We start from the raw sequence: 26,139 nt of genomic DNA on the forward strand, positions 1-26,139 counted from the left end.
TTAAACAGTTTGAATAAAAATTTCAACAGAATTCTTCCTGATATGAATCGATTTTACAATAGAAGAACTTTGAAATAACAGTACTCAAGCTTATCTCTCGATTTCTGTTATAAACGCACATATAAAGCACGAGCTTCGCACCTGACCGATAACTGTTTTAGGTCGTTTCACCCTTCAGTAGTGGTTTTCAGAATTTATACAACAATTCTAACGTAAAACAGAGAGAATTTTGGAAAGTAAGCAACAATTTCAACAGGGATATATTGTTGAAATGTGTTGGATGGCCAAGCAAAGGCAATAAAACCAAAATTGGCAAAAAACGAGAACAAAAAACTCGCGATCGCGAGAAGAGACGCAGTGTGGAGGTGGAGTGTCGTTTGGAGTGTTGTTTAGCCGACAAAAGCGCGTTTGAAAAAACTATTTGAAATTGAGGGATATAAAAGCTTTTGTAAAAGCCGAGTAAAGCAAAAATAAACTTTATTCCTTTTTAACTTTTTCAAAGGATTCAAGACTGAAAGAAACTAAAAAATATAATAAGTGCACACAGCTGAAAAGCGCATTGGCTAACTGATAAATATGTGGAAACCGTTGGTTGCTCGGCCCGTACAATTCAAGAACACAAATCAAGAAACCAGTTGACACTGAAAAGATTTGCAATAGTCTTTTAAGAGGGGAAGAAGAAGGAAAGGTGGAATAGGAAATTAAAAAGTAGCCAATAAAAAGGAAAACTGAAAGTGGGAAATTGTCTTTGACACATAAACTGAATATGCTAATGTTCGATATGTTAAGGAGCCATAAAACAGAGGAAGGATAGTCTGAAATGAGGAGAAGAGATGGTATTGTTGCGAGAAGAATGGTTTTCTCATGTACATGGAAGGAGAAAAGGAAGAATGATAGGGAGGTGGTGACGAGCGATAAACGAAAGTTTCTCTCGGATGGCTGCCGGAACAGGGATATCAGTGATGGTAGAGAGCACAGAAGAACAAGAGCGGTACTGAAACATAATCTATTTAAACCAAAATATCAAGATTAGACTCTCACCTTAAATATATTTGCACACTTTGGAATGGTAATCGTTTCAAAATGAAGGAGAACGCACACCAGAAACTGGCCACTTTGTCTTCGTAAAGACCTCTATTGAACGGGAAAACACGAAGAAGCACATCCTTTGCAGTTCCTGTCAAGATGAATGGAAGCCAGATAAGAATGAAAGTTGAGATGACGACAGCTCCGATTTTTGCAATTTTAAAAACACTATCAAGTGGTTGTGCTTTGTTAATAGATCTGGCGAGAATGAATACAAAGATTGGTAGAGCGTGGTACAGTTCCATCTGTTTGTAATTCAGAGCAGCCACAAAGAACATCGAGCCAAGAATAGTGAAATTGTTAGTCAGGAAAACGTACGTGGCAAGGAACATTCCAAGAGAAATACTGTTGTATCTGGAATTTCGAAAATTAAAAATGTTTTTTTGTTGAAAAAATTACTGAAAATGTCCGTTATCTATGACCAACAAAGCCGGGTAGAGTAAAGCCAAAGCATATGACATAGGTGAAGTTTTTTTCGAATTCAAATAGAAGAATATAAGAGGAGGAAGGTAGAAAATGTAGAATGGAACAATTGCAGAGATTCTCATGAACATTTTGTGAGCAACAGATTCGAATCCACGTGAATCCGTCAATTCCACCCATGACTTGTTGATTTTGTAAGCTCTGTAAACGAAATATTATCAACGTTCAGCACTCAAAATTCATTTTTGAAAACTTACATTACTCCCAAAAGATTATGATGATAGGCGGTAAGAGGTGGGTAGTCGAGTCCCCAGTAGAGAAGATCGTTTAGTGTTCCATTGACATACCATTGCTCTATTGGAAGATTTAATGTTATTTCCATCCAGTGTCTCTGTGCCTCATAATCTCCAAACATTGGTGGTTGAGATTCTCCAGAATGTGGATTCAATGAAATGGCGATTTGAAAACAGAGAAGTACTGAGAGAATACTGATAGTCGTAAGAAAACTGTTCCATGTTGTTGAATTATCGAAATTTGAGTTCGTCTTTTTAAGTTTACTGGTCACCTGTAAGAACTCGTTTGAATCTCAGAAACTTTACACACTTCACACCTTTTCTTGTACATCGGGAGCTTTTATTGTGATGAAACTTGAACTTGTTGAAGTTTTGGTGTATTTTTCATTCATTTTTCATTTGAGGCGAATCTGAAACATGCACCGGTCAATTACAGGTACAAATCTAATTCCACGTTGAATAAGTGTTTACTCGGCCATCATTCTATTGAGATTTTCTCGTTGTAATTAAAGTGTAAATTTGGTTGCGAATAGGAGTCCCAGACTTTCGTTCTAATTTTTTTAGTTTGATAAATATTCTTCGCAAAGAATTTTGATTGGAACCAAGAAAACGTCTTGAAAAATTAAATATATACATGGTGGCCTAGAAAACCGAACAAGCTGAGCAAGTACGCGCCACTGCTCCACGCTGACATGATTTTTCAAATCCAGCAGATTTTTTTTCGCATCAGAATTATCCTTCTTTTCTTCTTTATTCTCATAATTAATATTGATTTCGTTCCAAAAAAAATTAAATCAGCGGTTTTCAGATGGCCGACGCTGGAAACTGGTGCCTCATCGAAAGTGACCCCGGAGTTTTTACCGAAATGCTCCGCGGGTTTGGAGTGGATGGGTTACAAGTCGAGGAGCTGTATTCACTTGACGATGACAAGGCTCTCATGAAGTAAGTTCTGTTAAAACCAAGTTTTTGTAAACAAACGTTCTTCAAGACCAGTTTACGGGCTGATCTTTTTGTTCAAATGGCGTCAAGGAGACGATGGAAACGGCACTCAGAGCAGCAAGCCAAATATCTTCTTCGCACAACAAGTGATCCAGAACGCTTGTGCTACACAAGCTTTAATCAACATGTTAATGAACGTGGAGGATCCAGGAGTGAAACTCGGGCCACTTTTGAGCCAATACAAAGAGTTTGCGATCGACATGGACCCATCTACCCGCGGTCTTTGTCTTTCGAATAGTGAAGAGATTCGCACTGTTCACAACAGTTTTTCCCGTCAAACTCTTTTCGAGCTGGACATTAAGGGAGGTGAAGCAGAAGATAATTATCACTTCGTTACATATGTTCCAATCGGAGACAAAGTCTATGAGCTCGATGGACTTCGTGATCTTCCATTGGAAGTTGCTGATCGCCCAGAAGGATCTGACTGGGTCGAGGCTGTGAAGCCTATCATTCAGCAAAGAATGCAGAAATTTAGTGAAGGAGAGATTACGTTCAATTTGATGGCGCTGGTTCCAAATCGGAAACAACAGTATCAGGAGATGTTGGAGAATCTCAAACAAGCCAACGAAAATAATGAACTCGGTGAGCAGATCGGTGATTTGGAAAATGCTATTAAAGATGAAGAGTCAAAAATGGAAATGTAAGATATTGTCGTTTCATTTTATTCATCTTATTCTTAAAATTTTAGGTATAAAAAAGAGAACAGTCGCAGACGTCACAATTACACTCCATTCGTGATGGAGTTGATGAAGATTCTCGCTAGAGAAGGAAAATTGGTTGGCCTTGTCAATGACGCGTTCACGAGGGCCGAGGCTCGCAATAAGCGAGGAAAGCTCAATACGGAAAAGACTATGCTTCAACTGAAAGATCCACAAAACGAATAAAATATCTTCATTTTCCTCAAACTTGTATTTTCAATAATTTATTTTGCCTGTCATTCTCTTTTTTGATTGATTTTTATTTCTCGTATGGATGAGTTCATGGTTTTTTGATAACATCCCGAATAAAAGCATATTACTTATTGATTTTGTTATACAGATTTATGTTTGATTAATGGTTCAGTAGCCTGTACGCTTCTATTTTTGAATGTTCATTGAATGTTTTTAATGGCGTTATTGAAAGAAAATGAAGTCATTTTGAATCAAGAGAAAAAACAATATATTTCAGATGGAAGTGAATGAGGTAGATATGGACTGTAATCTGCCGTTAGTCCAACTTCCCCAAAGTGGAGAAAGAGGTATACTTGAAGTGGAATATTCTGAAATATGTTTTAAACTTCAGTAAATGTACCGCTTGTTCAGTCACGGAGTGAAGATCAACGATTGGTGACAAATGCACGACAAACCGATAAAATCGACGCTGATGACCTCGTAGCCCTTGCCAATCAACTGAATAGTGCCCGACAATTAGTAAAAGGAAGAGCGTGTGATCGACTGAAACAAATCGCAGATCAAATGGAACAACTTCATATGGCAGCTCGAGCAGTCCTTGAAGATGCTCAACGCGACGAGGAGCTTCATAACGTACCGTGCAATATGCAGAAACAACCCGGCCGTATTTATCATCTATATCAGAAACAAGGGAGCATGGATAAGTATTTTTCAATGCTGGCACCAAACGAATGGGGATATCAAGAGAAGAAAGAAGAATATCTCGGATCTTATCGATTGGAGTATGACAGAAGTTGGACACCAGTCGGGGAGATGGACAGAAAAGACGAAGAAGTTGCACGCCTTCAACAAATTTTACAAAGAAACGCTGCTGCTGGTACAGGTCGACTCACCTGGGGATCATAATAATTCATTTTTCTTGTTTTTCTTTTAATTTAGCTTTTCACTAATTCCGCATAGATTTTTAATAGTATTCAAATTTCACTAACCGGGTTGCTACTCGTGTATTTTATAATGTCTATGCCATGTAAATTGTGATAGAAATTTAAATCTTGTCTTGTTTTGCTTGTTGTCATATTCTGGTTTGCTCCCTACTCTATTTAAAATGATGCGAATCTGTTTCGTGATTACTAAAACTTTATTGCAGATGAGCCACACAACAGTCATTCTTGACAATGGAGCTTACAACATGAAGATAGGGAAACTCGACTGTGAAGCTCCCAGGTGAGATTTTCTATTGAAAGGTATACGAAGTTAATTTTTTGAAGCAGCTTGCCGCACTTTTGATGAGTCATTAATCATAAAGTTTTGTTTCAGCCTAATCCCAAACAGCATCGTAAAGGCAAAGCATGAGAAGAAGCGGGTTTTCGTCGGACATGAACAGAGTGACTGCTCCGAAAAGTTCTCTCTATTCTACGTCAGACCCATCGAAAGAGGATATGTAGTCAACTGGGATACACAACAACAAATTTGGGAAAACACGTTCAAACATCTCGACATTGAGCCAACAACATCACGAATCGCCTATACAGACAACAACTACTTGATTCCTGCTCTCCCAGACGTTTCCAATGAGATTTTTTTCGAGTATTTCGGGTTCAACGAAGTATACAAAGCGTCTGCTTCCACGTTGGTTGCAGAGCATTCAAGCCAAATAAACAATAAAAAGTGTGCCGTTGTAGTAGATGCGGGTTTTTCAATGACGACAGTCGCTTCATTTGTCGACGGAGTTCTCATTCAAGACAGTGTTATCAGAATTGATGTCGGAGGTAAAGCACTGACAAATAAACTGAAAGATTGGATATCATATCGACAACTGAATGTGAGTGAAGAGACATATGTCATCAACGAATGCAAAGAAGATATTTGTTTTGTGACATTGGATTTCGATAGAAGCATGAAACATGCGAAGTAAGCTCTCTCCTCCCGCTGTACTTAAATCAATACTGAAGTTTTTAGGAAGAGATACGAGGAAAACACGATCGATATGCGGTACGTCATGCCCGATTTCCATACGACGTTCAAGGGAATACTCAAAGATCCGAAAGAACCAACAGACAATACTCCTTCGATAGTTCTTGGAGTCGAACGCTTCGCTACGCCGGAAATTTTGTTCAAGTAGGTTTTCATGAGAATATTATAATTCATCAATTGTATCGTTTCAGTCCTTCGGATATTGATATCGATCAATGTGGTGTAGCAGAAGCAGTCATCGCAAGTATGTCTCAATGTCCTGAAGCGTTGAGGCCGTGTCTTGCTGAAAACATCATTCTTGTCGGTGGATCAGCATGCTTCCGAGGTTTTCGTGAACGCATGATACAAGAAGTTCGTTCAATGTTGCCTTCTGAATATGGAATCAATGTGTCTGAGGACGTGGAGAATCCAGAGACGCATGCGTGGCAGTGCGGACAGCAACTTCTGCAGAATGTTAAAGTGCCATGGATTAATCGAAAGGAATGGGAAGAAAAAGGAGAATCATTAGAGTATTCAAAGTTTTTCAAAACACTTGTGTCATCAGATGAATTGAAAGAATCTCGCAATTTCGAGGAACAAAGAGAAAAATCTCCGAAAGAAGAAGACGAAGATTTTTGAAATTTTTATTTTGCCAAACTTGTAAAATAAAATATATCCCTCTTATTTTTTCTTGCTGCTTTCCAAACTTCACTTTTCTCTGGTTTCCGACCTTACTGTTATCTTATTGTATTCATAAACTTTACGGAAACGTATCATACCATTTTTTCCAGATGTCAGCAGGTCCGATAGTGGAGAGGAACCAGGATGCCACAATATATGTTGGCGGGCTCGACGAAAAAGTATCAGAAGCGATTCTATGGGAACTGATGGTTCAGGCGGGACCGGTCGTCAGTGTAAATATGCCAAAAGACCGAGTCACCGCCAACCATCAAGGATTTGGCTTCGTTGAGTTTATGGGTGAAGAGGATGCGGATTATGCTATCAAAATTTTGAATATGATCAAGTTATACGGAAAACCCATCAAGGTAACATAACACTATTCTGTTCATTTAACTTAATAATTTCTCTTGCAGGTGAACAAAGCATCTGCACACGAAAAGAATATGGATGTCGGAGCTAACATTTTCGTCGGAAACTTGGATCCAGAAGTCGATGAAAAGTTGCTATACGATACATTCAGTGCCTTCGGAGTAATTTTGCAAGTTCCGAAAATTATGAGAGACGTTGATTCGGGAACATCAAAAGGATTCGCTTTCATCAATTTTGCCTCTTTCGAAGCCTCAGATACAGCATTGGAAGCAATGAATGGACAGTTTTTGTGTAATCGGGCAATCACAGTTTCATACGCATTCAAAAGAGATTCGAAAGGAGAACGGCACGGAACAGCGGCTGAAAGAATGTTGGCCGCACAGAATCCATTATTCCCGAAAGATCGTCCGCATCAAGTCTTCTCAGATGTTCCACTCGGAGTGCCTGCCAACACACCGCTCGCAATTCCTGGTGTACACGCTGCCATTGCTGCACATGCTACAGGACGCCCAGGATACCAGCCACCGCCATTGATGGGAATGCCGACAAACGGATATCCAGGACAGTATCCTCCAGTACCTCCTCCCCCACCAAGTGTCACTCCGATGCCGCCACCGATGCCGCCGATGCCACCAACACCAGGAATGACACCACGTCCACCACCGCCGCCGTCGACAGGAATGTGGCCACCACCGCCTCCTCCACCAGGAAGAACGCCAGGGCCACCAGGAATGCCTGGAATGCCACCACCACCTCCACCGTCACGATTCGGACCACCAATGGGAGGAATGCCACCACCACCACCGCCTGGAATGAGGTAAGTTATGGAACATAGAACTGTTATAGAACATCAATTAAAAATGTCACCTGTTTTCAGATACCCTGGAGGAATGCCACCACCGCCGCCACCACGTTATCCATCCGCTGGACCAGGAATGTACCCACCTCCACCACCAAGTCGTCCACCGGCACCACCATCTGGTCATGGAATGATTCCACCACCACCGCCGCCATCGTAATTGAGTCTTCCGGAAATAGGAAAATTTATCTGAATCGAAAAGATCTTCATTCCAATTTTTCTCCAAACTGTGCTTAATTTTAACTTATTTTTATTTCTATTACTCTTTCCTTTCCTTTCCATAAACAAATGCTCTCTTTTCAGCAAGTGAATGCCGGAACAATTACCGCAGAATAAATACATCCGTTTGCATTTCCCTCTGCTTCTCTCGCCGATTCTCTCGTTTGCGGTGGGGCGCAGTTGTAATAAAAATGCTCGGCTAATGAGTAAGATGCGAAAAGAACAAAATTTTTATCAATTTTTATTCAGGAGGCAGATTAGAGTGAAAAAAGAGGGGGAGATCAAGAAATGTCTAAATCGAGGAGGTGAAAACGATAAACTGGTGAACGACAGAGGACAACATCTTCTAGAGGGTTTCTCGCAGAATTCTCTCAATTTCCTCCCGTTCTGTTTTTTCCTCCAGATCGAACAACCAATCCGATCTCAACACCTGAAAAAGTTATGTTTCGTATTTATGGATTGAAAGTTTTTAAGCTTACATCATCTGCTGTCATCCTTTTAACCGGTGATTTGTTTAGAAGACCTTCCAACAAAGTTTTCAAATGGCAAGAGAATTTTGCAGGAGCAACGTATTGAAGCGTATTTGACCGAATGACGTGCTTTTTCCAGTATTGTTCACTGAACGGAAGACTTGATTCGAGCATCTCATGCGCCAAGACTCCAAGAGAAAACATATCGGCCGGTGTTCCATGCGTTTCCTTAAGGAACAGTTCGGGCGCTTGGTAGCCGGGCGTTCCACACCAAGTTTCACCTCTGAAAAATGAACTATTTGAAAGAAAAAGACATCTAATCACTCACGTCTTCGTAGTCGCCAAACCAAAATCTCCAATTTTGATTCGTTCATAGCTCAACAAAATATTCTCAGGCTTCAAATCTCTGTGAATAACACGTAATCGATGGAGATGTTGAAGACCTTTTGCAACCGCCTTAACCACAACTCCACTTGATGCTTCATCCATAATTCCAGTGCTCTCCATCACTTGTCGTAACGTCTGGCTCATCAACTCGAGAACGATGAAGATTGTTGATTCATCTTTGAAAGCACCGAAGAAGCGGACTATGTGCTTGTGCTTGATGAGCATGCGATTCTGGATCTCTCTGTCGTTGATGAACATCTCATTAAGAGCATGTGACCTTCTTAGTTCCTAAAAGTGGAGATGCGATGTTTTCGGATTCTAAAGACGCGGAACTCACTTTGATAGCGAATGACCGACCAGTTCTGATGGAGGTGTATTCCTTCACTTCTCCAAAAAATCCGCGAGCTATTGTACGTTTCAATTTGAAGAGATCCAAACTGAGCTGACCATGCGTGTTTTCCGTTCCAACTTCTTTGCTCTCTGTCTCGCCTTCTGTTTTCGGAGCATTCATTTTCAGACATTTGACGTCTTCAATCAACTTCTCGTGTCTCTCTTCTACTCGCAGCGCCATTTGAAGTAGTTCATTTTTGATCTCCTTCTCTCCTCGTTTCTTATTTCTGTCTTTCAAGTTTTTCGCTTTCAGCGCAAACTCAATTTGACTGAAAATTAGTTATTTGTTAATTACCGTAAAAACTGTATTAGAGCGACACCTTTAATAGAACGACACCTCTAATAGAACGACACCCATCTATACTTAGAATTCATGAATATGATTATCCCAGTGTATTTTCTTGGTTCTGATTAGAAGCAGCGTGAATAGTAACCTCTAGGTCAACGAATAGAACTTTCAAAAAAGTTTTTCCGTTCAATTTTAATGAGTTTCTGAAACCACAAAGTTTTTCTGAGAGGCGGTTGAAAAATAGAGCGACATGTCGCTCTAATACAGTTTTTACGGTAACTTAACAAATAACGAAATACCACTTACCTCGTGTTGCCGTATTGAATAATGATTCTCCCTTTCTGATCACAAGTAGCGAGGATCTCATCATTGAATCGACAATACAATGTTGGTGTGCTTAAATGTGTCTCGTACTTAAGAATGTAACTCCTTTTGCTGTCTGTCGTCTCGGTCGCAGGACTTATCACAATGTCCTTCCTACTGTGATTTCACAAGCCATTCTGAAAAAAGGAAATTTAGGAAAAGAGACACTAACGAGCCTACTTACGTAATACTTTGAGATCAGGAAGTAGAGGAAAGTGGAGGACAGTGACAAGAAATGAGAAAAAAGAATTAAAACCTTTTAACTCGAAAATAAAGAATTCGCAATTTGAAATGAAGTTCAAGTTTTTGCCACGTCGCGGTTTTTTGCCACAATGCGAAAGAAACGCGAAGCCTATTTTTTCACGTTTTAAATAATTCAATTCTTTAATTATTTGCACAGAAAATCCATTCTTCTTTTTTAAATTTTTAGACGGCGCAATGGATGAAAAAGTGAATGTAGAAAACAAATTTCTCTATCGAATGAGACAAAAAAAACGTGCTTTCTGGGGAGAAATCGACTCACTAGTCAGAAAAATTAGGTTTTCAGCATTTCAGCTATTATTTCTTCTGAATTCAAACGGGTAAGAAAATTAGAAATCCATAGAATCTGATGTAAGAAAACATGCTCGTTCGAATGGTGAAAACCGTTTTTCAGTATCTGTAATACGAACAGAGATATTTAGAGATTTGTATATTTCTAGGTATGGAAAAGCTAGAAAATGAAGATGTCACGTGGAATTGAGTACTTTTTTGGTCTCAAATCAGATTTACACGGGTAAGAAAATTAGAAATCCATAGAATCTGATGTAAGAAAACATGCTCGTTCGAATGGTGAAAACCGTTTTTCAGTATCTGTAATACGAACAGAGATATTTAGAGATTTGTATATTTCTAGGTTGGAAAAGCTAGAAAATGAAGATGTCACGTGGAATTGAGTACTTTTTTGGTCTCAAATCAGATTTACACGGGTAAGAAAATTAGAAATCCATAGAATCTGATGTAAGAAAACATGCTCGTACGAATGGTGAAAACCGTTTTTCTGTATCTGTAATACGAACAAAGATATTTAGAGATTTGTATATTACTAGGTATGGAAAAGCTAGGAAATGATGATGTCGAGTGGAATTTTTTATTTTTATTACTCTTTCCTTTCCATAAACAAATTTGTTTTTTTCAGCAAGTGAATGCCAGAACAATTACAGCAAAATAGAGCTACAATAATAAAAACATGGTCGGAATAGAAAGTGAGGAAAACAGCAAGCGATACTGTTCGCAGATGATCTCAAAATGTTTTCTTTTCATCTCGAATCATAATAGCGTGATTTAAAAAAAGTACCAGAATGGTATCAAAACTGGCAAATGAAAGTCGCCCCTAACAATAGCGAAATTATCCGTTTTACCGCTTCTTCCTCGAGAAAATATCATTCAAATTTCATCTTTAACCTTAAAAATACAAGTCGTCAAATGCGTTAGAGATTTGGGAGTTATTATTTCTAATGATCTGACGTTCACCCAATACTTTGACTCTGTGCAAAAAATACCTCAACTCCGTATCAACATGATTTTCAACATTCTCCAACTGTCAGAATTTCAGATTATAATAACATGTTATTGCATCCGATTCCGATACGACCGATTGTGAAGTATGGATCTTTTTTTCTTTACAATCTACCTATATGACTAAAAGATCTCTAAATTGCTTGAATTCTCTACCTGCAACTTGTTTCCCGGTCAAAATATCTTCCAAGGCGTTCAAAACTAAAGTTAAATCGGTGGATCTTTCCAAATAGGTATCTTGTTTTTGGCAAGAGTAACTATATCAGAAGAAAAAAAAGTCTAACGAAGTGTTCCAGAAGTACAAAATTGCTTGGGCCAGATTCTTGCTACATTAAACTGCGAACAAGCTCGATTTTCAGTGAAAAATTGAATTAAACCGTGAAAAGCGATTTTTTCAGCAAACTTTTTTTCAGCTACCTTTTTTCAGCTAACTTTTTTTGATACTTATTTTTCTTAATCCACGAACAATCCTCGTGGCTGAAATTTACGAGCAAAACATTGATCTTTGTTGTTTTCTATCAGTTTTCCTTCATCTGTTCCAATTTTCTACAAAATCTAAATTGTCAGATGTGGTTCAACAATTTCAAAAAACCTTTACTTCTGATGTTCTGTGTACCCACGATTTTATTGCTACTTATCTGGAGTTCAACAAATGGAAAAAAGAATAGCAGAAGTACAAGAAGCAGTTCTGATAGAATCAATCCAGTGGCTGATGTGAAAAGAGGGAATAAATGGATTGTTGTCACAAGTGTGAATTATCCAACAGAAGATGTGAAGGTATGAAATTTCAGACGATGGAAGAGAAATTCTTAGAATATTCCAGAGACTCTCATCATTTGAAGAATGGAATCTGGTGATTGTTGCTGATACGAAAACTCCTGTTGACTGGAAACTAGAAACTGTTCATTTTCTATCTGTTGATTATCAGAAACAATTACGTGAGTAGATAAACAGGAAACCAGAATATCATTTGAATAGTTGCAGCATTTTCCATTGTTTCTTCGCTTCCTTACAAGTCGTATACGAGGAAAAATATAGGATATTTATATGCGATTTCACAAGGAGCTGAGTGGATTTACGACACTGATGATGACAATAAACCATATGATAAGTCAATTAATTTATTAAAACTCTAAGGAAATCTTGGTTTTAAGATTAGGATTGAATCAGTTCGATTATGAAGATACAGTATCTGGAGTACGGTATCAAGTGAAAAATTCCAGTGAAATTATGTAAGTTGGCGACAGAAAAAGAGTATTGAGGTTGCCTTTCAGACAACGTTTATTCAATCCGTATCGATTCTTTGGGGTAGATCAAATGTGGCCGAGAGGATTTCCTTTGGAGTATATCGAGGTAATCAGTGAATGAGAATATCAAGAGAATACACAATTACAGAAACATACAAACGGAAAAGAGAATCAAGTACTGTGTTATAAGATGAAAAGATCATCTGTGCAGCAGGGATTAGTTCATCATGATCCAGATGTTGATGCCGTTTATAGGTAATTTCTTATTAGCACACCAAACCAAAGACTTATTCAAATTGTTCCATTTTCAGACTCTTGAATGCAGATTCCAACAGCGGATTGGATGTGAAGTTCAATAAGTTCGCCCCGCCCATTGCATTATCAGTTGGAACATATTCTCCATGGAATTCTCAAAACACCTTGTTTCACAAATCAGCGTTCCATACGTTATTCCTTCCAACAACTGTATCATTCAGGTATTTCTCAAGATTTCAACCGAAAATTAAAATATTTTTTGTAGAACAACGGATATTTGGAGATCTTTTATCTCACAAAAAATACTTCACTTATCTGGATTAACTGTTTCATTTGTACCCACAAATGCGATTCAATTTAGGAATGCACATGACTATTTGAAAGATTTCAAAGATGAACAACAGGTTTATGAAGATTCTGGAAAGATTATTGAGTTCTTGAATGATTGGAATTGTTCGAAAGATATTAATTTGGAAGATTGTATCAATAAGTTATCTGAAGATCTGGTTGAGAATAATCTGTGGGGAGAAGATGATTCGGAATTGATGAAATTGTTTTTGAATGATTTGAAATTAATGGGGTCAGTTTTTAAGAAAGAAACATTCTAAACGGCAGATTTCCAGATTCAAGTATCCTGACTTGATAGGAGAGGAATATGAAGATCCATACATTTCATCTGATAATGAAACGGATCGAAATGTGAATTGTAGACGAATGAATTTGGAATTCGAACTGATTGATCCGAAGAAATATGGTCAGGAAAACATTCGGAAAGCAGAACAAAAATTGAATTATTTCGGAGATTTAGTTGATTGGTGTAATGAAACTGGATATTCTAGTAAGTTTTCAGGATATTTCAGGTTGATGAATTGAAATTTCAGATCTATCGAAATCGTTTCCATCAGCCAAACAGCTTTCCGAAAAACATGAAGAATCTTACGTGTTGCAACAAGATAAAAACAGTGTTTGTTCTCTGAATTGTTGTCTGTTTGAATCAGGATTTTCAATAATTAAGGTGTTAATTGCTGTGAATAATTACCCATGGAAATATGGAGTCGGACTGATTCAACGACTCTATCAACCATACTTTGCAGCTGTGATATTCTGTGGTTCCTGGTATTCTGATGAAGTAATTGATGTGGATAATTACACTTCAACCCTCAATCCAATCAATTATATTCATATGAATCCAGCTGAAATTCACAAAGGATATTTCGCATATCATTGTGTTACTCTGGTCAAAGAAATGCGGTTGAATAATGTGAAAGGATACTTTTTGGTGGCGGATGACACTATTTTCAATATTTGGCAGAGGATTGATTACTCAAGAGTTCATCATTTAATGGGTCCCGTAGCGGAAGATAGTGATTCCTGGTGGACTAGTTACTATGGTACTTATATTGGAATATCTACTGATTTTAATTGAGATTCAGGTATTTCCGCAGCGAAAAATATAGTGCTCACAATAAAAAACAATACGGATCCAAAGATTGAAAAGGCATGGAAACAATTTGATGAGGGACTGAAAACATACGGTTACATGAAAGAGAATCAGACAGTTTTCGATGAAATTGCATCTGGAAAAGGGAAGAGTATTTCTGATTTGTATGTTGCTTTTCTCTGGAAATCAGTTGTTTTGAGTTCTTGTTTCCAGCTTCTACATTCCAACGTCTCAAAGTGAATATTATGCAGTTCTGATGAGAGTTTTCTATGAGAATCTGTTCTTTTTGGAGTTGGCTGTGAACAAATTCGTCAAATCAGTCGATCATCAAGTGTTAGTTTTGACAAAACGGAAGCCAAATTACCCTATCCTTCATCCCTCCATTTTCGAGTATCTTTGTTGTATGCTTCTATTAGTGGCTTTAGTGGACTCTTGTAATTCAAATTTTCAACAGATTCTTATCGGCAGTTGAAATTTTGAATTCAGTGAAAAATGTGAAAAAGGTATCAAGAAAACCATGAAAGTTTGTTGAGAAATCATTGTTTATCGGGAGAATTTCCTCCACTTTCTGTTTATAACCTGAAGCGTTTTTGCCAGAAGAAATCGTTAATGTATTAATATTGTTTATAGAGCAAGATACGGTAGAAATGGCTCTTATCTTTGGGGAAATAAACGTAACCAGTGGAACGTCGTTTACCAAAAGAATTTGGTCGCAATGCATCCAATTAAGATGAGCCAATTTCAAAAAACGAGTGAAAATAGGAAAAAGTTTGACGTTTCCATTTTTGACATACTTTCACAGCTTTCATTTTAGATACTGTGAATCTGTTCTTCAAACTTGGTCGGATATTATATTCGGTGGATCTCAAAACTTTACAGTGCAGGCAGATAACGACCCGGATAGAACAGTCGAATGATGGTTTTTCTGTATAATTAGTATACTACGATTAGCTAGATCCCACTGTCTTGTCAACTATTCGTTTTCATTATATCTCACTTTGAAAGTCGAGATGTCGTTTTGCTAAATGAAGTGAACGAAGAATAAAATCAGTTGATCGGAAATACCATCACTTTTTTCACAATTATTTCCAATGATGATAAACTTTTTTGTTCATTCTTGTTTGTCTGTACGTTCGAGTTGAACATATTGATAGTTTTTTCTGAAATTCGGAACCAATAATTCATTTATAAACATCCAGATTCAAATTGTGGGAAGTTCAATAAGCTGGCTTCTTGAAGGATCACTCGGTGTAGGTATCTTTGACGATGAGCGCTGCGGTCCCTCCTAGCCAAGGTTCCTGAGACCAGACTCCCATTTATTACTCCATGTCGAACGATAAGAAGACTCACCACTCTGCGTGAGAGTATAAAAATCCCTCTCAAACCCCACTTTTACTTCATTTCCAATCCAGTGGTATCAGGAAATGGAACTTTCCAAACATAAAACACCAATGCATTGGTTTTAGTTGCCAATAAGCCCTCATGACAAAATACATAATGTTCAACAAAGAACATTGTCAAAACTTGCATACTCTCTCAGATAAACTGTAATTGGAGTTCTATGGTGTTTAGAACTGCAAGATTAGTTTACTAAGTTTCGAAAAAGGAAGAGTTGTTTATCTTGATTTAATAGAAAAAAGAGTTCGAAAGGTGACAAATTTTCAGAAAATGAAGAACAAGGGTACTGGAAAAAATGAAAGTAAGTCACTTTTTAGAAAAAAAAACAACATAGATGGGACGTAACATTACGTTGTATATGATCAGTTCAGAATTTGATGAATAACTTCTGCTAATTACAGAAAATTATCGAGTAGCGTCTAAAAACAAGGTTAGTATATTTTTAAGACACCAATTTTCATTTTATATATAAACAAACAAGTGCTTTAAAGTTGACAAGATCATGAGATCTAGGTAATCGTAGTATACTAATTTTGCCGAAAAATCTTCATTCGACTGTTCTATCTGGGTCATCATCTGCTTTCACCGTGAAATTTTGAGATCCACCAAACATAATATCCGACCAAGTTTGAAGAACAGATCCACAGTATCTGAAAATAAAACGTTGCAATATTATTAAGAAGAAAAGTTACAAACTTTTTTCTTTTCTCAGTGGCATTTCTAAATTGGCTTGTCTTTATTGGATGCATTGCGACCATTTGTTTACTATAATAGGTATCCCAATTATTACGATTTCCCCAAAGATAAGCTCTTCTGCCTTTTCTTGCTCTGAAAACAATATGAAGAATTCAATTAACAGCCTATCTGAACTAACACTTGATGATCGACTGATTTGACGAATTTGTTCACAGCCAACTCCAAAAAGAACAGATTCTCATAGAAAACTCTCATCAGAACTGCATAATATTCACTTTGAGACGTTGGAATGTAGTAGCTGGAAACAAGAACTCATAACAACTGATTTCCAGAGAAAAGCAACATACAAATCAGAAATACTCTTCCCTTTTCCAGATGCAATTTCATCGAAAACTGTCTGATTCTCTTTCATGTAACCGTATGTTTTCAGTCCCTCATCAAATTGTTTCCATGCCTTTTCAATCTTTGGATCCGTATTGTTTTTTATTGTGAGCACTATATTTTTCGCTGCGGGAGTACCTGAATATTCAATTTAAATCAGTTCATATTCAGATTTCCAATTAACCTACCGTGTTTACCATTCCACCAGTTATTACCATCTTGGTCTGCTACGGGACCCATTAAATGATGAACTCTTGAGTAGTCAATCCTCTGCCAAATATTGAAAATAGTGTCATCCGCCACCAAAAAGTATCCTTTCACATTATTCAACCGCATTTCTTTGACCAGAGTAACACAATGATATGCGAAATATCCTTTGTGAATTTCAGCTGGATTCATATGAATATAATTGATTGGATTGAGGGTTGAAGTGTAATTATCCACATCAATTACTTCATCAGAATACCAGGAACCACAGAATATCACAGCTGCAAAGTATGGTTGATAGAGTCGTTGAATCAGTCCGACTCCATATTTCCATGGGTAATTATTCACAGCAATTAACACCTTAATTATTGAAAATCCTGATTCAAACAGACAACAATTCAGAGAACAAACACTGTTTTTATCTTGTTGCAACACGTAAGATTCTTCATGTTTTTCGGAAAGCTGTTTGGCTGATGGAAACGATTTCGATAGATCTGAAATTTCAATTCATCAACCTGAAATATCCTGAAAACTTACTAGAATATCCAGTTTCATTACACCAATCAACTAAATCTCCGAAATAATTCAATTTTTGTTCTGCTTTCCGAATGTTTTCCTGACCATATTTCTTCGGATCAATCAGTTCGAATTCCAAATTCATTCGCCTACAATTCACATTTCGATCCGTTTCATTATCAGATGAAATGTATGGATCTTCATATTCCTCTCCTATCAAGTCAGGATACTTGAATCTGGAAATCTGCCGTTTAGAATGTTTCTTTCTTAAAAACTGACCCCATTAATTTCAAATCATTCAAAAACAATTTCATCAATTCCGAATCATCTTCTCCCCACAGATTATTCTCAACCAGATCTTCAGATAACTTATTGATACAATCTTCCAAATGAATATCTTTCGAACAATTCCAATCATTCAAAAACTCAATAATCTTTCCAGAATCTTCATAAACCTGTTGTTCATCTTTGAAATCTTTCAAATAGTCATGTGCATTCCTAAATTGAATCGCATTTGTGGGTACGAATGAAACAGTTAATCCAGAGAGATGAAGTATTTTTTGTGAGATAAAAGATCTCCAAATATCCGTTGTTCTACAAAAAAATTTTAATTTCCGGTTGAATTCTTGAGAAATACCTGAAAGAGACAGTTGTTGGAAGGAATAACGTATGGAACGCTGATTTGTGAAACAAGGTGTTTTGAGAATTCCATGGAGAATATGTTCCAACTGATAATGCAATGGGCGGGGCGAACTTATTGAACTTCACATCCAATCCGCTATTGGAATCTGCATTCAAGAGTCTGAAAATGGAACAATTTGAATAAGTCTTTGGTTTGGTGTGCTAATAAGAAATTACCTATAAACGGCATCAACATCTGGATCATGATGAACTAATCCCTGCTGCACAGATGATCTTTTCATCTTATAACACAGTACTTGATTCTCTTTTCCGTTTGTATGTTTCTGTAATTGTGTATTCTCTTGATATTCTCATTCACTGATTACCTCGATATATTCCAATGGAAATCCTCTCGGCCACATTTGATCTACCCCAAAGAATCGATACGGATTGAACAAACGTTGTCTGAAAGGCAACCTCAATACTCTTTTTCTGTCGCAAACTTACATAATTTCACTGGAATTTTTCACTTGATACCGTACTCCAGATACTGTATCTTCATAATCGAACTGATTCAATCCTAATCTTAAAACCAGGATTTCCTTAGAGTTTTAATAAATTAATTGACTTATCATATGGTTTATTGTCATCATCAGTGTCGTAAATCCACTCAGCTCCTTGTGAAATCGCATACAAATATCCTATATTTTTCCTCGTATACGACTTGTAAGGAAGCGAAGAAACAATGGAAAATGCTGAAAATATACAGATGACGTTCTGATTTCCTGTGTCTCTACTCACGTAATCGTTTCTGATAATCAACAGATAGAAAATGAACAGTTTCTAGTTTCCAGTCAACAGGAGTTTTCGTATCTGCAACAATCACCAGATTCCATTCTTCAAATGATGAGAGTCTCTGGAATATTCTAAGAGTTTCTCTTCCATCGTCTGAAATTTCATACCTTCACATCTTCTGTTGGATAATTCACACTTGTGACAACAATCCATTTATTCCCTTTTTTCACATCAGCCACTGGATTGATTCTATCAGAACTGCTTCTTGTATTTCTGCTACTCTTGATTCCATTTGTTGCACTCCAGTAAATAGTAATAAAAACAGAAGATGAACAAACTATCAGAAGCAATATTTTGTTTAGTTTCATCAACCGCATCTGTCAATTTATAGTTTGCTTAGGTTAAAAGATATAGAAAGTTGAAGAAGAAACTGACGAAAAACAATAAACTGGAGAGAAACAGTCGTTAAAATCTTCCATGAGACCGATGGTGCTTTATGAAAAAGAAAACATCATCGAAGTTAGAAAAGTGTAAAAGTGAGTGAAAATAATCGATGCACGGTTGGCTTTATAATTTCTAATTAGCATATTAGCTGGCACTGAATATCAATAGTATATAATACATTAAATTAATTTGTCGAATCGAGGACCAAGACAACGACGTACATGACAAAAACACATATCGTGAATAATAAAAATCAGTTCATAGATAATGAAGGCAATTTTTAATTGATTTCAAGCAGTGCCATTCAAGTTTGTGGATTTTTTTTCTCCGATTGTCGGGAACCATTTCTTTCAATTTCATTTGTTTCTTTTTACAAATTCTCTCCTTTTATCAAGAAAGCAAAGATAATGTGCACATTAATGTTCGGTTCCTCTTTTTTATGAGTACGAAGGTTTCATTCTCTTCCTGTTTCATATATTGATATTACTCCGATTGGAAACGATGTGTGTGGTTCTGAATTTCTGAAAAAAGGATTTCAAAACTGTCAAAACATATACTGGAATTATGACACTTTCATACTCAAAAGTTTTCTAATTTCTGAGAATAACTCTTCTGTCAACTACAGATACAAGGTTCAGTTTGATTTCCAATCTCTCGATGAGTCAATTTCTTTTAGAGTAGTCGACATTACTCTTGTTTCAGGAAACATTGACTGTTCTGACGATATTCAACAAGAGAATGGCGGAAAAGTGACATCGTTCAAGGCCGTAATATGAGGAATTCGTATTTATTGTTTGGCCTCAAAAAAAAAGAAATTATTGAAGATTTTGATAATAAACAAAACTCTTCAATTTATCTGCCCTAATTCACAGCTCCGCTTTGTTTTTTCTTGCACTCAAAAAATCAAATGAATTCTTTCAATAATTTTTTAAACCGTTTATTCCATCTTGAGTATGCACAACATAGTTTTCGTATGTGTCACAGTATTACTCATTCCAAAAATTCCTAATCAACTTCAACCAACTAATCAATTAACCGGTTTCTTCCTAATGATTGATATATTATCATCTTTTCGATCATCTATAAAATACTCTATGTCTATGGAAGTATTCATTTTCCTATTTCACTTTGTTAGTACTCCCGTAAAATGACTTTCCGAGCGATAAACAATAAGTATAATCCGTTATTTTCTGCTCCAGCATTGTTGTGAGTTGAATAATGTTGCGTTTCACTTCTAATGACAAAATAATTCCAGAAATCGAAACACCTGGAGTAAAAAGTTCAGAGACATCTGTTGTGTTATTGTTACACTGATTCTGATCTCAATTATATGTGTTCCAATTGCATATGTCCTTTCCACAGTATTCATGTTATTTTATGACACTGAAGGAAAAATTATTGGTGAGGACTTGCTGTAACATAATTCCTTCTTGACGCAAATAACTTTCAGATTCACTGACAACTACCGTACCTCCTGTAACAACACCTTCTACTACACAGATACCTATCACAACTACAAAAAGTTAGTCTTGTCAAAACCTCAACAATTAATATCCTCCAATCTTTCAGACCCAAATATTCCTGCTGCTTCATGTGGAAAACGTGTCATTGGTTACTATACAGAATGGGAAAAAGCCGAAGTTTCAGAAAAGCAGCTGAAAAAACTGACTCATGTTATTTATCTTTTCGTTAATGTTCAAGAAGACGGAACAATCAAATTTGACAGTGATCGTGCGGAAAACAGATTCTTGGACATGAAAAATAAGGCGATGACGTTGAATTCTGGTCTGAAAATGATGATTGGAGTTGGTGGACATGCCAACTCGGTGGTGTTCTCGCCATTGATGAAGGATGTTGGGAAGAGAAAGTGAGTTCTCAAAAAATATTTGGTATTCACAGTACCGGTCAAAAAGGTATTTTGCCTTTTTCAGTTGAAAATGCCCAACTTTGAAAGATAGTAAAACTGACTGTCCCAAAGAATAAATTTTTATGGGATCGAACAGAACAAGAGTAGAACTCCATTTTTGTAGTTGACCACTTTTTTGTACGGACACTCCCTAGAGAGTTATAATTTAAAGTGAACAGCAAGAAATCGCACTATTTTGCACTGAAATGGGACGATTTGAGGGAGAAATTACTTTGTTGATACATAACTTCCTAGGGAGTGTCTGTACAAAAAAGTTGCCCACAACAAAAACGGAGTTCTACTCTTGGTCTGCTTGATCTCATAAAAATTTATTCTATGGGACAGTTAATTTGACTATGACACACTCTCAAAGTTGGGCATTTTCAACTGAAAAAAGCAAACTATGATAGATTTTGGGCGGTACTGTATGTATTCCAGCAGTTTTCTTTCAGAATTCTTATCGACTCAATTGCATCATTTATCGATGAAAATGATCTAGATGGTGTTGATATTTTCTGGGTGTGGTCTAACAGTGCTGACAAACTGCACCACTCGAAATTCATTAGAGAACTTCGGAAAAGATTGAATGACTTGAAGTCTGCGAAGAGAAGAAATGAGGAATATCTGATCAGTGTGATCGTTCCTCCTTCGGTTTCTCACTTGGACAGTGGATATTATCTGAATGAGATAGTAAAACACGTGGATTTCTTGAATGTTCTCACCTATGACTACTATTTCAATGGAAATCGAGTGGGGCCTCACTCACCAATTTATGAAGGATCACATGGAAATATTGATGAAACTATGAAGTATTTGGCATGCAAAACCAAAAAACCAAATAAATTGAATATGGCTGTACCGTTTTATGGAACATTCTGGATAAATGCATCTCTGCCACTTCACGATGATTCTGATGACATTTGGAAGGAGAAAGGTGACGCGAGAGGACCATACGCAGTGAGATGGAACCAACTTGACAGTGAGAAATGGGATAAAAGTTCAGCGAGATTTCATGAGAAATCAAAAACTTCCTATATCTGGATTCCAGAGACTAAACATTTTCTAACTTTCGAGAATGAAAAAAGTCTTGGAGAGAAGACGAAATATGTGAAAGAGAAGGATTTGGGAGGCATGTTGATATGGGCAATTGATCAGGACGATGAAGAGAACACTCTTCTCAACGTTGTTTCTTCAGCAGATGCTTGCTCGGAAACAGAGAAGAAAAGTTTGGAATATAATTGTAATAATTGATTAATGACTAGCATTGTTTATCTATATTTGAATTCCTGGGATTCGGGTGTTAATGAATATTTTATTGATTGGACTCCATGATAACCACTCATTGATGTATTGCACAACTTTGTGAAAAACGGCAACCAACTCTCACATTGGGTACGTTTAGTTCACTATCACAACTCCAGATAAGAAATCAAACATATATAAATTATCGCAAAATAGTCAGACAGCACCAAACATCAAATTAACAAATTGGTCTTAAGATGAATCTGTTTCAATTGATTTTACTCGTACATGGTGAGTTCTTGGAATTGTTGAGTCTATTTTATTTTGTTATTTCAGTGGCATTTGTCGCCTGTACATCATCCACGACGTATAGAAAATGTGGCACCGATATAAATAATCTCTGGCTTGATATTGTTTTGGTTATCGACAACACAAGGATCATGCAGATGGATGGAGTGATTTTCTTATTGTGTAGTCAAATTTTAAGTTCCTCTTTCAGGTTTACGACACAATTCAGGCTATGTTCGGACAATCAGTTCGAATCGGAGCAGGACATCCAGATCCCAGAAGTACCAGAGTGGCCATTGTGACTTATAATGAAGTGGCAACAGTGGAGGCGGGGTTTGACGAGTTCAAATCTTTGGCAGCGTTGAATCAAGAGTTGGACAAGTTGAATGCAACACAAAAATCGGATTCGTTCGACGCGTTCATGGATTTGTGAGTTTTCAATATCATTCTCGTTTTTATAGTCCAAAAAAGAATTTCCCTTTCAGAGGTCTATCAGCTGCTAACAATTTGATCACTGCCGCCAATCGAGCAAATGACAGAAAACAGTACAAAAAGTTAATCGTTCTCTTCACTTCCAATTATTCGTCAGTTTCTTGGTCTTGTTTGCTCATACACTTTTATATTTCCAGGTTTAAAAACCAACGTCCCGACGTCTTGGCCCTATCAATTCGCCAATCTGGAATCGATATTTCTACAGTATACACAGGTGCTGGGACCACAGGGAATACTGCATTTCAATTGAAGTTTGTCGGAAATTATAACATGAATTTCCACATGCAAGATGCTGCACCAATTGTACAGGAACTGCAAGGAGCTACTGCAATGGGTAGGCATCATAAACTGGGGCACCTTCGACGCGTTTTCTTTCAGCAAACTGTTTCTGTCGTGATGGTTGGAGTCAATATGAGTGGCCAATCAATTCTGGAAATCTTTTTGGAATCTGTGTGGGAAACTTGAATAAGAATGAATATCAAATGAATGCTCAGAAGTCCTGTCACACAGCTGCGAAGAATGCATATTTGGTGTCGGAATTTGATGTCAACAGGAGATCTTTCAATTATGGTGAGTGGTTCGGGCGATGCATTTTATAAAGTTGACGTTTTTAGACGTCATAACCAATAAGGGCGCCAAAACAGTAGCCTCTTACTACAACGGATTGATCAGTCAAAATGGAAGTTGGTACTGGGATCAACCGGATGGGAAACCTCTTCTTCCGGTACGAAATGTTCTCATAGAACTGCCAGATCAGTACCTACTTTTCTATTTCCAGCTCGACCCATCATCTGGATCCGTTTCTACCAAATCTGGATGCGTGGCTGACGTGAAATATTCCGATGGATCTGTGAGAATCATGTTTAGAACATCACCTAATCCATGGGATTTCAGATTGCGTGGACACCAATTAGTTGTGGAAATCGACTACCGTATCTTTGTGAGATGCGATCCTGTGATACTGATTTTTACTGCTTTTAAATCTTCTGAACAATAAAAATTAAATGACAAATGCCCTCACTTACTCTTGAAAACTCGCGTCCCCTACAGTACTCCCTTTCATTCAACGATGTTTGAACTTAAAATGTTTCATTGATATCAATATCAGCAAGTATGCATGAATCCAAAATGAAATCATTTTGTGTGATGGTGATAATTAGAATTTTGTGATTTCCTGCCTTCTGATACTGATAATTTTGTTTGCTCAAGATAACAAAGAGCGCTCAAAAAGGGGCACTTTGAGTCTTTTTAGTTTCAGATTTCACTAAAAATGAAGTATTTGCTGCTGGTTACCGTAATTGTAATGGCTTTTGGTAAATTTAAAAATGAGATTTGAACTTGTAATATTCAGTTACAGTACCTCTTTCCCAGTCAGTGTCCGATCGACAATGTGGAAATGACACGAATTTTATCTGGCTGGATATAGTTCTAGTGATCGATAACTCTCCTACTATGATCAGTGACAATGTTTATGAATCAATTTCTTCTATTTTTGGACCAAATTCTCAAATTGGAACCGGATACACAGACCCAAGAAGTTCGAGAGTTGCCATCGTAACATATAACAACTATGCGACTACGGTGGCTGACTTTCGGACAATTAAGTCACTCAAACAACTCAAAACTCAACTGACTGCTCTGGATCAGGCTGGAAATTCTGGAAATCAATCATATCTTGATCAGTATGTTATTTCATTCTATTCTCCACTCTATCCAGTTTTTCAGAGGCCTAATCAGTGCCCAATCCATCCTAACTAAATTCGACGATCGCGAGAATTACAAGAAAGTTGTCCTCATTTTCACATCGTCTTTTGAGTTAGTCTCCACTTTAGCTTAAAATCTCATAATTCAATATTTCCAGCTTCATTGATTCTCGTCCAGATCGTCTAGCTGAAACAATGAAGTCCAATGGGGTTACTGTGATTACTGTAAACACAGGAAAAGACAAAACCGTTGAGAAACAGTTAGAAGGTGTAGCTTCAGCTGGATTTGCTTTCAAAATGTCAACTAATACTACGGAAACACTTCAGAATGCGTTAACGACAAGTATGTCAATTGTCCAACTATTTAGTATAATTTCTTCAGATAATTGCCATTGTCTCGACTATTGGACCTGGACGCAATACAAACATTTCGGTGTTTGTATGCTGAATCCTGGAGTCAAAGGAACACATCAAGCAGCACACAAATATTGTAGAGGACTTGGTATTCCCGGTAACCTGGCCACTGAGTTTAACGAAGAAAAACGGAAATTCAATTACAGTAATAACCAATTTCCATAATCAAATTCTCATAAAACAACTTCAGAATTCCTTAACAACAACATTGACGGTACTACAGTATCCTCATATTACAATGGGTTGACTAGCGAAAATGGAACTTGGTACTGGGATCAGCCAAAGGGAAAACCAATGATTCCGGTGAGTACTTTTGGTTTTATAATTACTATTTATAACATATTTATCAGTTGGATCCGTCATCTGGCTCAATAAGCACTACATCGGGATGTGTTGCTGATATCAAGTATTCTGATGGATCTGTAAGTGGACAATAGGAACTTGAAGTTAAACCAAAAATTATTTCAGATCTCTTGGACGCCAATCAGCTGCTCTAATTCTTTCAATTTTTTATGTGAAGCTGTTGCATGCGATACTGATAATTATTGTGATTCTTCCTGAATCAGAATTACCTCCAATAATTACAGTTATGTTTTTTTCTATAATTTATCGAAACATGAAGATTTAAAATTATTTTTCAACATTTGGAGCACAATAGTGGGTTTGGGATTATCAAAAAAGTAAAGTGATTTCAATTATCCATTGATAATCAACATACAGATCAGTGAGCTGAATACCAAAATTAATTCTCTGGTGATGACTTTGGAAGAAACTGATCCTCTTCAGAATAACAGTAAATTATACTCACATCCACTGGACCCTTATCATCTGTTCTAATTATTTCTAAACTTTACTTCTATATAAT

At 37.0% G+C, this 26,139-nt stretch overlaps 11 protein-coding genes across 11 annotated transcripts; 7 read left to right on the forward strand and 4 right to left on the reverse strand.

The window, feature by feature from the left end:
* Window positions 1-477: 477 nt before the first annotated feature.
* On the reverse strand, window positions 478-2,194 carry GCK72_005121 (uncharacterized protein; the record flags this gene model as incomplete). The annotated part of the gene is made up of 5 exons (XM_053725040.1): window positions 478-511; window positions 1,042-1,440; window positions 1,486-1,710; window positions 1,767-2,074; window positions 2,120-2,194. 5 exons carry the CDS (start codon window positions 2,192-2,194, stop codon window positions 478-480), a joined length of 1,041 nt encoding a protein of 346 aa, XP_053589234.1.
* A 416-nt stretch (window positions 2,195-2,610) lies between these two features.
* GCK72_005122 (uncharacterized protein) lies at window positions 2,611-3,685 on the forward strand (the record flags this gene model as incomplete). The annotated part of the gene is made up of 3 exons (XM_003117036.2): window positions 2,611-2,744; window positions 2,791-3,441; window positions 3,490-3,685. 3 exons carry the CDS (start codon window positions 2,611-2,613, stop codon window positions 3,683-3,685), a joined length of 981 nt encoding a protein of 326 aa, XP_003117084.2.
* Window positions 2,930-7,708, reverse strand: GCK72_005123 (uncharacterized protein; the record flags this gene model as incomplete). The annotated part of the gene is made up of 6 exons (XM_053725041.1): window positions 2,930-3,245; window positions 4,147-4,534; window positions 5,725-5,948; window positions 6,787-7,054; window positions 7,151-7,501; window positions 7,576-7,708. The coding sequence occupies 6 exons, from the start codon at window positions 7,706-7,708 to the stop codon at window positions 2,930-2,932; spliced, it is 1,680 nt and encodes a 559-aa protein (XP_053589235.1).
* GCK72_005124 (uncharacterized protein) lies at window positions 3,969-4,597 on the forward strand (the record flags this gene model as incomplete). Its single annotated transcript, XM_003116810.2, has 2 exons — window positions 3,969-4,038; window positions 4,083-4,597. 2 exons carry the CDS (start codon window positions 3,969-3,971, stop codon window positions 4,595-4,597), a joined length of 585 nt encoding a protein of 194 aa, XP_003116858.2.
* GCK72_005125 (uncharacterized protein) lies at window positions 4,839-6,283 on the forward strand (the record flags this gene model as incomplete). The annotated part of the gene is made up of 4 exons (XM_003116741.2): window positions 4,839-4,915; window positions 5,009-5,602; window positions 5,651-5,809; window positions 5,857-6,283. The coding sequence occupies 4 exons, from the start codon at window positions 4,839-4,841 to the stop codon at window positions 6,281-6,283; spliced, it is 1,257 nt and encodes a 418-aa protein (XP_003116789.1).
* GCK72_005126 (uncharacterized protein) lies at window positions 6,436-7,713 on the forward strand (the record flags this gene model as incomplete). Its single annotated transcript, XM_003117411.2, has 3 exons — window positions 6,436-6,690; window positions 6,739-7,511; window positions 7,572-7,713. 3 exons carry the CDS (start codon window positions 6,436-6,438, stop codon window positions 7,711-7,713), a joined length of 1,170 nt encoding a protein of 389 aa, XP_003117459.1.
* A 405-nt stretch (window positions 7,714-8,118) lies between these two features.
* On the reverse strand, window positions 8,119-9,678 carry GCK72_005127 (uncharacterized protein; the record flags this gene model as incomplete). The annotated part of the gene is made up of 5 exons (XM_053725042.1): window positions 8,119-8,202; window positions 8,252-8,525; window positions 8,571-8,917; window positions 8,967-9,288; window positions 9,608-9,678. 5 exons carry the CDS (start codon window positions 9,676-9,678, stop codon window positions 8,119-8,121), a joined length of 1,098 nt encoding a protein of 365 aa, XP_053589236.1.
* Window positions 9,679-11,795: 2,117 nt separating this feature from the next.
* Window positions 11,796-15,088, forward strand: GCK72_005128 (uncharacterized protein; the record flags this gene model as incomplete). The annotated part of the gene is made up of 13 exons (XM_053725043.1): window positions 11,796-12,005; window positions 12,052-12,166; window positions 12,213-12,339; window positions 12,383-12,460; window positions 12,503-12,581; window positions 12,624-12,730; window positions 12,787-12,951; window positions 12,996-13,310; window positions 13,354-13,568; window positions 13,612-14,121; window positions 14,164-14,335; window positions 14,385-14,504; window positions 14,986-15,088. 13 exons carry the CDS (start codon window positions 11,796-11,798, stop codon window positions 15,086-15,088), a joined length of 2,316 nt encoding a protein of 771 aa, XP_053589237.1.
* Window positions 15,089-16,116: 1,028 nt separating this feature from the next.
* Window positions 16,117-19,162, reverse strand: GCK72_005129 (uncharacterized protein; the record flags this gene model as incomplete). The annotated part of the gene is made up of 14 exons (XM_053725044.1): window positions 16,117-16,219; window positions 16,266-16,397; window positions 16,444-16,563; window positions 16,613-16,784; window positions 16,835-17,347; window positions 17,391-17,605; window positions 17,649-17,963; window positions 18,007-18,171; window positions 18,228-18,334; window positions 18,377-18,455; window positions 18,498-18,575; window positions 18,619-18,745; window positions 18,792-18,906; window positions 18,953-19,162. The coding sequence occupies 14 exons, from the start codon at window positions 19,160-19,162 to the stop codon at window positions 16,117-16,119; spliced, it is 2,451 nt and encodes an 816-aa protein (XP_053589238.1).
* A 1,214-nt stretch (window positions 19,163-20,376) lies between these two features.
* GCK72_005130 (uncharacterized protein) lies at window positions 20,377-24,154 on the forward strand (the record flags this gene model as incomplete). The annotated part of the gene is made up of 12 exons (XM_053725045.1): window positions 20,377-20,435; window positions 20,485-20,630; window positions 20,680-20,751; window positions 20,799-21,096; window positions 21,588-22,375; window positions 22,714-22,832; window positions 22,877-23,094; window positions 23,151-23,249; window positions 23,295-23,491; window positions 23,536-23,727; window positions 23,772-23,881; window positions 23,936-24,154. The coding sequence occupies 12 exons, from the start codon at window positions 20,377-20,379 to the stop codon at window positions 24,152-24,154; spliced, it is 2,517 nt and encodes an 838-aa protein (XP_053589239.1).
* Window positions 24,155-24,427: 273 nt separating this feature from the next.
* GCK72_005131 (uncharacterized protein) lies at window positions 24,428-25,835 on the forward strand (the record flags this gene model as incomplete). The annotated part of the gene is made up of 7 exons (XM_053725046.1): window positions 24,428-24,470; window positions 24,515-24,839; window positions 24,883-24,972; window positions 25,019-25,419; window positions 25,465-25,577; window positions 25,625-25,696; window positions 25,743-25,835. The coding sequence occupies 7 exons, from the start codon at window positions 24,428-24,430 to the stop codon at window positions 25,833-25,835; spliced, it is 1,137 nt and encodes a 378-aa protein (XP_053589240.1).
* Window positions 25,836-26,139: the final 304 nt, after the last annotated feature.

This window comes from Caenorhabditis remanei, chromosome II, assembly GCF_010183535.1.
Source record: "Caenorhabditis remanei strain PX506 chromosome II, whole genome shotgun sequence".
Classification (NCBI taxonomy): Eukaryota; Metazoa; Nematoda; class Chromadorea; order Rhabditida; family Rhabditidae; genus Caenorhabditis; species Caenorhabditis remanei.